Raw genomic sequence first — 10259 nt, 5'->3', positions numbered from 1 at the left:
TAATCACTTTATTTTTATTTAGATTTAATTTAGATTTAATTTCTCTCAATTTCATAAATAGATATTTCAAATTAATTTTTGGGTAATCTAGTTTAATTAATTTTAGTTAATTGATTGATCTAGTTTTAATTCCTCAAATACCAATTTTAATTCCAAATTTCATTTTACATCTTTAATTTTTGTCTTAATTTTAATTTTTAGATTTTATTTTTAATATCTTTTAATTTTTGTCATTCTAATTTGCTTATACTCTTATTTCCAATTTAAGCACAATTCCCTGTGGGATCGATATCAATTTTTAAAACTATACTACTGTGACCCGTGCACTTGCGGACACCGTATCATAATGACAATTTGAATTATTTTAATTGGCTAAAAATTAATATAAGAATTTTTATTATTTAAAAAAATTGCTTTAATTATTAAAATAATTTCCTATTTAAATGTAAATTCTAATCAATTTCCTACTTAATTTTCATTAAAAATTAAATTAATTATTTTATATTATAAATATTTTCTCAGTACAGTTATACGATTAATAGTTACATATTTTTATTTAAAGTATATTCAATTATTTCTCCCCACTCCTTATTTAATTCATCCGACTCAATCGCAAATTAATCGTAAAATACAAATTTTAACTTTACAATATTAATTATACATTAAAAAGAAAAAAAAAATTATAATATGTTATATTAAAACATTAGGGCGTGAAGTTTTTTTTTTATATAAATTTTAAAATTTATACAATTCTTTTATTTAGAAAAAGTTTGTTAATTTATTTTATTGCTATTTCAAAAATTTTTAGGGAAAAATTGTTAATTTATAAAAAATTTGAATAATTATCTGACTAATTTGAATAAAGAAAATATTATTCATATTAATTAGGTGAAAGTTACGAAAGTATTTTTATGATCTCATTCTTACATCATATTTATTACTTTTATTTCCTTATTTTTAAGAAGAAAAAGTTACAATATGTGTGAATGAGGATAGATCGAGAGATTGAATTTTACTTAAGGATAAATGAATAAATATATTCCCTAGTTTAGATTTTTTTGAGCATATATGAGAGAGTTTTCCTTATAATTATATGAGTGAGAATGCATACGTGCTCCATTTATTTATTTAATTCTCTTGTGAATGCACGCACTATGACTTGTAATTATAATTTTTTTAAAAAAAAGAAAAAGAAAAAGAAAAGTTACCATGTAAGTGAGGATAGAGATTGAATTTTACTTGAAAATATTAATTGAATTAATATTTTTCCTAGCTTAGATTTTGAACATATATAAAAAGTTTTCCTTATAATCAGAGTACAAACATTCACATGGTTCATTTCTAGATCTAATTCTAAGTATTCTTAATTTCTATCTTCAATCTAAAGAAAAATATTAAAATTTATTTAATACATCATCAGAGTACTCCTTAATGTAAAAAGTTTTAGAATTAATACTTTTAATATAAAAAGTATATTTTTAATATTTAATATAAAGAGTTTTCCATTTTTTTTTATAAGCAGGAAAATTTATTAATAACCAGTTAAGAACCACTTAGCATGAGCTCTCAAGACTTACCAAGAAAGAAGTATGCTAAGAGAGGCCCTAACAAGAGAGGTACAGCAAAAATTAAACAAAAACAGCAAAAGAACACTTCAGCGAAACCAACCCAAGGACCGAATAGCAAGCCTGCGAAAGACTAACAGCAAAACAAACAACAAAAATGACCAAATCACCAGATTAAATCTCAAGAACAATTAATTATTACATCCTTCACTTGCATAGACAACGAACGCTTGTGCAGAGTGCAGATAGACATCTATTTTAAACATTATACTGAAGGTTGGGGTTCAGGTTTTCGTGTGAGAGATCTGCATATAGCAAACAACATTAATGGTACATAAATGAAGAGAGCAAGAAGCACATTCCACACAGTGATGCAACTACACTTACAGCACATCGGCCCCCACATGAAAGCTTGCCAACCCTTATCTGGATGACATTAGACTTGGAAAGTGACAAAAACACAGTACCAATAATAGATACGATTGCTGATAAGTAAAGCATAATGCCTTTCTGTTAGAGTCTAAGTCTAATTAGAATTAAGAAACACAAATAGTTTAGTAAGTTTAGTAGAATTAAAATTATAAAACTTAATAATAAGAGTCCCATAAGGACTAGGTTTTAGTGGTGTAGTTGGTTGACCATTATATTATCGTAAAGAGCTCACAAAGTGAAGAGATATGTTGAATTCCGTGAGTTTTATTTGAGTAATTTTGAGAGTAAGAAAAATAATTAGTGATTATAATTATTTTATAGTGAATTTGTTGGTGGAGTAGGTGTGTTTTTCACAACACTTTCAACAGCTTATGAATCCCTATCATTATTTAATCTGGTTAAATATTGAGAAAAACCTTGAGTGTCTTGGCTACCAAGCTTGATAGGGGGAAGAAAGCGAATGATATAACCTCATAAACTATGAGCCTCTTAGCCACCACTGGGCCTAAACCACACTCAGGTAGGTTTTTGAGGCTGTGTTGGCCTGGAGGGGCAAAGGACAAGCCCACGAACACGGCTATTGTAAAGAGAGAATTACCATTCACCAAGTCATGGACTTCTGAGGAATCAACTTGTGTTTTAGCCTTTGTTTCCACCAAAAGCCTTCAAAGAACAAAAGCAAAACGCACTCCTGAACCTGGAAACCAATCAGATAATAGAGTTGCTCCATGAAAGAATGCTTACATGACCATAGATGCACTATGAAATGATAAGCCGATGACACCTGGTAGAAAGAACCTCCACGTGGTCATACATGATCTGATGAGATGAGAGATGTAACCACCACCAGCATACATATGTTTAATTCGAGAAAGTTTATGAGTAAGTTAACTCTTACAACACAGGAATTGAGTAATAAACAATACCACTAACATAAGAACCACTTTAAGCACTTTAAACAGCACCTCATAAGACAATGTGAAGTAAACAAAGGTGGACATGCACTTTTCTATAATTGCAGATAGGAAGTGATTGAAATCCTTAAATAGTAGAAAAATTGCAAGTTAACAGAGCATAATGAGTTTCCTTAATGAGCTTTCTTTTCAACATCACCAAAAGCTTAATGATTCCAAGAAATTACACTAAGAATTATGTTATCACCAAGGAAAAAAACGATGCTGTCGAGGATGAGCATTACAATTCACTTCTCTGCTTTTTCAAAGTCTTCAACAATTTGCTTTTCTAACTAATCCAAGAAGAGTGATTCATCTCCATTAAAGATGAGACCCAAAATTTTCCTCACTTCTCTAATGTCAACTCTGCTTCGTGTCTGAAATTCATCCCACAGTTCACACCTTGCCCTTTAAGATATAAAGTGTTCATCCTATAGATATCGTTCTCAATGGGCTTCAAAACCCTTTTTTTGCCTTTACTACCCCTGCTAAATTTTGGAGAAACTTCTAGAATATTAGTTAATAATTTGACGTGAACCATTGCCCAAGCCTTGCTGAAGTATCCTTGACAAAACCTTCCATGTCATTTATGCTTTGAAAGGTTAAAAGTATTGTTGCACCCCCCATTATTATTGCTAAAATAGTAAAAATACCTTTAGAAGATTGTATTGTTAGAGCTTGGGAAGGGTATTTTAGGATTCCAATAACACTTATAATCAACCATTCTTCATTATCCGTAGCTAGTTGAAAAGTACCCCTTATTGCTAACATGAAATGTGCCGGTTAAGCCCACAGCAAAGGATACAAGTTAGATAAGTAAAGTAATAATAAGGCCTATTAGCTAAATAAATCCAAACCTTTATATTGGTTACTCATCATATCCAAAACTTTTAATTTTAAATAATGTAATAATAACTTTCAAAATTGAAAAAATTTTATTCAAAACCTGTCATATAAGTTGGGAATTTTGACTTTTGTCACATGAAATGTCAAATGGCTTCTCAAGTTACAACTTTTATTTTTTTTTTTTTTTTATTTGATTTGTATCTCTCTCACCCTTCCTCCCCCCTCTCTCTCTTCCCCTCGTTCTCTCTCTCTCTCTCTCACACACACACACACTAAATTTTGTTATCTAAGTAGATCAATTTCTCAACGCTAAAATTTTTTCTACATTTTCATATATCAAACATGATTATATTTATTAAATAAAAATTGTGATTCTCCTAGGGATATATATATTGCATGTAATTGAAGGTTTTTCCCCAAAGGAAAAACAAATGAACTTCTTTGGGTTTGGAATGTAGCAAAGAGGAAGTTATGAGAGAGAGAGAGAGAGAGAGAGAGAGAGAGAGAGAGAGAGATGAATCTAATAAAAAAATAGAAGAAATTGTGACTTATTAAGTTACTTGGCATTCCATGTGAGAAAAGTCAAAATTCCTAAATTAGATAATGGATTTTGGATAAAATTTCTTCAATTTGAAAGTTATGTTTAAATTGTCCAAAATTAAAAGTTTTAGATATAATAAGCAACTAACATAAATATTTGGATTTTTTTTGTCAATTGGCCTAATAATAATGGTGAGAATTGAATGGTTTGTTTAAGTTTAATCCAACCTAAAAAATTAAAAAAAAAAATAAAAAAAGTAAATCAAATCTATATAAAATCTTCTGATATGATACTTATATGTATATTTACTCTTGATTAATTGCTCTTGCCAAAGGTTTCAAAACAAGAAGAATAATACTCAAATCAAGCATCGAACTATGCCACAGAGGCCGTTCCAATTTCTTGCAGACCACTAGAAGGTCATGATTTTAGCATATTGAACAACAACCAGCCCAGGTGCCAATTTTTGAAAAGGAAAAGAAAAATATCGGTCTCTAGTTTGACATATTTGGATTAATTCTCATTATTTTAAATTATGAATCATTTTAATAGATTTGTGTTCAATTATTTCGAATTGTAATTAATTTGAGTTTTTCAAATCATTATTCAAAAAAGATTTTAGGTTAATTTATAGATTATGAATATTTTGAATTATTAATTTTTAGTACCTTTTACAGGTCATTTGAATCATACGATTGACCTTTCATTAAAGCTTTAGTTTTTTCAGTTATTATAAAATTTATATAGATTAAAATATATTACAAATGGCTTTAGGTTGGACAATTTTAAGTTAAGTTGGTGAAGTAAGTCAAATTTTACCACTCTAATCATTCCAGTGTCATCATTTTTGGGCAATTTCAAACAATACACAATGAGCAAAGTTTTGGTAATTGATGTTGGGTTGTTTGCGTATTTTTGCTAAATTTTTCACAATTTTTTTTGTTGTAACTCACTATTTTTTTTTAGCAAATTTCAATATCAGGGATTTTTAAATTTAAAAAAATTGATATTCATAAATAAATAATTTATGTCCGTAAATTTATATTTACTAATTTTTTTTTCTTAATTATATCTTTGAATTTTAGTGTCCATATTTTTTAAATAATCTCATCTTATTATTAGATTAAGTCAACAGTTAGATTTGTGCTTAAATTTATCTATGTATTGAACAAGGAAATATCACTTTCATATTAATTATCTTTTGTCATATAATGAATTAATAGCTTTCTTTTGGTTAAAATGATCGAATGGCCACAATACATTCTATTTTTCAATTTTTTTTATTCAATGGAGGCATAATGCCAAGCAACAACTAGTGGGCTATAAAATGAGAGATAACTATCTCCATTTATCATTATAAAAGTGAATAAGCTTAGAAGAAGTAGATGAGAGACTTCAACTCAAGAATTCCTCACTTATTACATTTTAAATGCTGAGAAGACCAATCAAACTACTCCTTGATTGACATTTTATATTTCAATTTATGTGTTGAATTGTAATGTAATTAAAATGTGTTATAATAGCTTGTATGTTAGATGGTAAAAAGAAAAAATTCGCACATTGCTAAAATATATATATATAAGAAGTTTTTAGTGTTTATAATGTAGGAAGAATAATTTAAAGAGAATAGAATTTGAAGAAAAGAAGTGGAGGGAAAGTGAAAATGGTAGAATTATATATATTTAAAAAATAAAATAATTATATATATTATTATTTTATTTTTTTAATTTTTCTTGAATAATTACTAAGTAAAATAAAATAATTATTTTATTTTTATTTTCATAAATAATTACTAACATATGTGTCTATTAACAAACAGATATATATATTAACATAGAAAGTCATATATGTTAGAAGATGTGCCAATTTAGTTCATTTTTAGAAACAAACAATCATGTCTGTCAGAATATATAGTCGTGTCTATTGGAAAAATGTGCAAATTCAATTTACTTTGAATAAATAGACATGTTTGTCTAGAGATGTCATGTCTCTTCATTTTTTATAAATACAAAAGAGTTGCGTAATCTATACTCACTTCTTTGGTTTTTTTTCTTCTTCTCTTCTTGTCTCTTTAAACAATTTAGTGCAGTTAACACCTTAAAAAAAGTGATTTATTACGCCTTAAAGCCTATTCTACATTTACTGCTTCAACAGCAGCAGCAGATGGAAGGCGGTTCTGATGAGAAAAATTTGAAGTTGATGAGCAGTACTAAAAATAAAACAAAGCCACTTCCTGTTTGGATAAAGAACTGGGACATTAGCACCAGACAACGCAAAAATGGCAGATTTGATAAGGTACTTGTCTCACCTCTAACTCTTTTTATTAAAAATTTCAAACTTAAAATTTTGTGATTTTAAAGACTCCCAATTTCAAATCAATAAACCTTAATATATTATATTTTAATAAAATAATTTCAAGTATGTACATTTTTTTTTTCAAATAGAAAAATTCCTATGTTTTTTTTCTAATTTTTTTTTAGTGAAATGAAGATTGTTCCATTTATAATGTGGGAAACTATTCTTGATTATTTATTTTATTGTTATTTAATTAATGTGGTAATTTTAATTTAGGACTTAATGATAATGAAAGTTTTGCCTATATGCAGTACTATTACCACAAAGAAACCAACATTATGTGTCGATCATTAGTGGAGGCAGAGAACTATGAATTGTATGGGATTCTGCCTGGTCATTTGCGAAGGGCAAAAAAGGAAAGAGAAAATAATCAAAATCCTTCCATAATGCAAATTGGAAATAAAAATGCATTGGTGAGTTTTTTTTTTTTCTTGTGCGCATTTATTATTATTATTATTATTATTATTATTATTATTATTATTATTATTATTATTATTATTATTATTATTATTAGTAATAGTAATAGTAGTAGTAGTAGTAGCGGCAGCTCTACTACAAAGTGCGGAGATAAAATGAGAGAGTCAATTAAGATGATTTACCTAGTAATGGAAGAAGTTCGACAATATCAAAATGTTTTTTTTCTTTTCAAAAATTTTAGATTTCTTTTTTTTACTAGGGACAAGAAAATGAGATGTGCCTCCCATCATCCAATATTCCTAATGCAAAAATGAAGGAAGAAGTTGAGAAGTTTTTGAAAGAATCTTATGAAAACCTAAACAAGGCCTCTGCTGTCAAGTCACATGAACATATGGTAGCAAGTGGATCAGGGACAAAAAAGGGCTACTTGAAGATCTCATCATCCACTATTCCTAAGGCAAAAATGAAGGAAGAAGTTGAGAAGTTTTTGAAAGAATCTTATGAAAACCTAAACAAGGCCTCTGCTGTCAAGTCACATGAACATATGGTAGCAAGTGGATCAGGGACAAAAAAGGGCTACTTGAAGATCTCATCATCCACTATTCCTAATGCAAAAATGAAGGAAAAAGTTGAGAAGTTCTTAAAAGAATCTTATGAAAACCTAAACAAGGCCTCTGCTATCAAGTCACATGAGTCACATGAACATATGGTAGCAAGTGGATCAGGGACAAAAAAAGGCTACTTGAAGAGGAAATGGATTTCAAAGGGACAAGAAAATGAGATGTGCCTCTCATCATCCAATATTCCTGATGCAAAAATGAAGGAAGAAGTTGAGAAGATTTTAAACGAATCTAAAGAAAACCTAAACAAGGCCTCTGCTGTCAAGTCAGATGAACAGTCATACAAACATAAGGAAGAAGTTAAGTCACAAGAAAATATGGAAGAAGTTGAGTAGTTTTTTAATGTTTAAGTTGATCATTAGTCCCCGACACACAAGCGTGCTATTCGCTCATTTCATTTATTACTATTATTCTTCACCTCAATTTTGAATCAAAGTCAATGTTCATCTCTTATATAAAAAAAAATTCAGTTGTAATTTAACTAGGTAAGAATTATGAAAAGTTTATTATTATCACATTCACACATCATTTTTGCTACATTTGTTTCCTTAAATTTATCTACGGTATGTTCACACACATTAACAATTAAAGTGTAATGAGAGAAAGTTTTTTCTGATCTTCTATGTAATAAAATATCTCTGCTTATAAAAAGGAAATATATCGAAAGAGGGGTAAAATATAAAATTCACTTAAGAAAGATCTAAATTTTAAAACAATAATAAAAAAGGTTAAAAAATTAAAAATGATTGTCACACATTTAAATAGGAAAAGTCAAAGAGAGTTTGCTGACATGGGATGTGTCAGTTAACCCATAGTAAAGAATACAAGTTCATCTGACTCAATTTGATTCAATATGAACTCTAAATAACTCAAGTCTATTTAAATTTTTAATCAAATCAAATATTTGAATTGTCAAATAAACTCTTTCTCCTTTTTATTTTGCAAATCTATAATTCAATGATGACATCTTTGCTATTGATGATGTAAACTATATGGTGAGATCCATTGATTTGATAATTGGCATGCACATCTTTTTTTAACTATGGACATAATAATAAAAAGTTACAAAAAAAGTTTGCTAATGTGAGATTTGTCGATTAAGCCCTCAGTAAGGAGTACAAGTTAAATGAGTAAGGTAATAATAAAAGTGAGTATTGAAGAGTTTAATTCTATTTGATTTGGTCTGGAAAACTAAATAAATCAAATCTATTTAAAGTTTTGATCATATTCAAACTGGTAAGGAGTAAAATTGAATTGAATAAAAAAGAATTGAATTGTCAAATAAACTCCTTTTACTCTTTGGATTTTACAAATCTATAATTCAATGATGAAATCTTTGCCATTGATGAGGTGAACTATAATGTGTATATTTATTTATACCTATCTATCCACTTTACAACTCTATAATTAAAGAATGAAATAAAGTAAAATCTATAAATTGACATTTATATTTTGATGCAAAAGTTAGTGACACCTTAAAATTTTACTTGTTTTACTCATCACACACTTCAATTTTTTTTTTTTTTTTTCTATTAAACATATGTCGAGCCGATGAATTTCATATCTAAGACAAGTTTGCTATTCAATTTGTTAAAAAAAAAAAATAGCAACGAGAGCTTTATCTTATTGGTACTTAGAGTCTTATCCAAAATTTGTGAGACCTCAAAGTAGAGTCTTAATCAAAATCAATTATAACAAAAGCAAAAAATAGCAACAAGTAGTGTGCATTTTGAAATGAGCCGGACAAATTTTTATGCTAATATCAAATTTTTAATTTCTCCTGGAAAACACAATAAGCCAATTAAAAGAGAGTAACAAGTTTGCCACCATTCTCATCACTTTCCTTGATTAGCTACATTGATTTATACATTGCCAACTCAAAGAGGGTTTTATTTTTTGGTACAATTAACTCCGATTGAGGCTTAAACTTGAAACCTCATAGTCCTGGAGACACTCCAATACCACTGCTAAAGCTCATGGGTTAAAAGAGGCCTTTATCAGCTATATTAGTTATCTTGTGATATGATATTGATTTCTTTATAATGTTTCTATGTATATTCACTCTTGATTAATTGTTCTTGCCAAAGGTTTCAAAACAAGCACAAGAATACTCAAACGAACCATCAAACTATGCCATAGAGGCCATTCCAATTTCTTACAGACCACCAGAAGGCCACAATTTTAGATTTGTGTTGAATTATTTTGAATTGTAATTAATTTGAGTTTTCCATCGAATTGTTATACAAAAACGATGACAGATCAATTTATAGATTATGAATCATTTTGAATCAAAATATTAATTTTTAGTACTTCTTCGGATCATTTAAATCATACGATCGACTATTAATTTTTTTTTTTTTTTTTGATAATAAATGGGATTTCATTAAAGCAAAAGAAGAGATACAAATTCAGGAGGAGAAAGAGTCCACTCCATAGCATTCGGAAAGGAACGAGTAGCTTGAGCAAGGGCATGAGCCACCCCGTTCGCCGAACGGAAAACATGAGAAAACAGAATCTCACAATTAATCTC

The 10259-nt window shown here is 28.5% G+C and overlaps 1 protein-coding gene across 1 annotated transcript; it reads right to left on the bottom strand.

The window, feature by feature from the left end:
• Positions 1-1849: 1849 nt before the first annotated feature.
• On the bottom strand, positions 1850-2854 carry LOC131177299 (uncharacterized). Its single transcript, XM_058142264.1, has 4 exons — positions 2742-2854; positions 2414-2660; positions 1953-2075; positions 1850-1870 (listed from the first exon to the last, which is right to left on the bottom strand). Exons 1-4 carry the CDS (start codon positions 2852-2854, stop codon positions 1850-1852), a joined length of 504 nt encoding a protein of 167 aa, XP_057998247.1.
• Positions 2855-10259: the final 7405 nt, after the last annotated feature.

Source organism: Hevea brasiliensis, unplaced genomic scaffold (assembly GCF_030052815.1).
Source record: "Hevea brasiliensis isolate MT/VB/25A 57/8 unplaced genomic scaffold, ASM3005281v1 Scaf396, whole genome shotgun sequence".
In the NCBI taxonomy this organism is placed as follows: Eukaryota; Viridiplantae; Streptophyta; class Magnoliopsida; order Malpighiales; family Euphorbiaceae; genus Hevea; species Hevea brasiliensis.
This window is presented reverse-complemented; position numbering and strand designations above follow the sequence as displayed.

Coding starts and splice junctions, on each gene's coding strand:
- LOC131177299 (XM_058142264.1), bottom strand. CDS start 2,854: ATGTATGCTGGTGGTGGTTACATCTCTCATCTCATCAGATCATGTATG. Junction 2,661..2,741: donor CATAGTGCATCTATGGTCAT/GTAAGCATTCTT, acceptor TGTTCTTTGAAG/GCTTTTGGTGGAAACAAAGG. Junction 2,076..2,413: donor TGGTAGCCAAGACACTCAAG/GTTTTTCTCAAT, acceptor AGACTCTAACAG/AAAGGCATTATGCTTTACTT.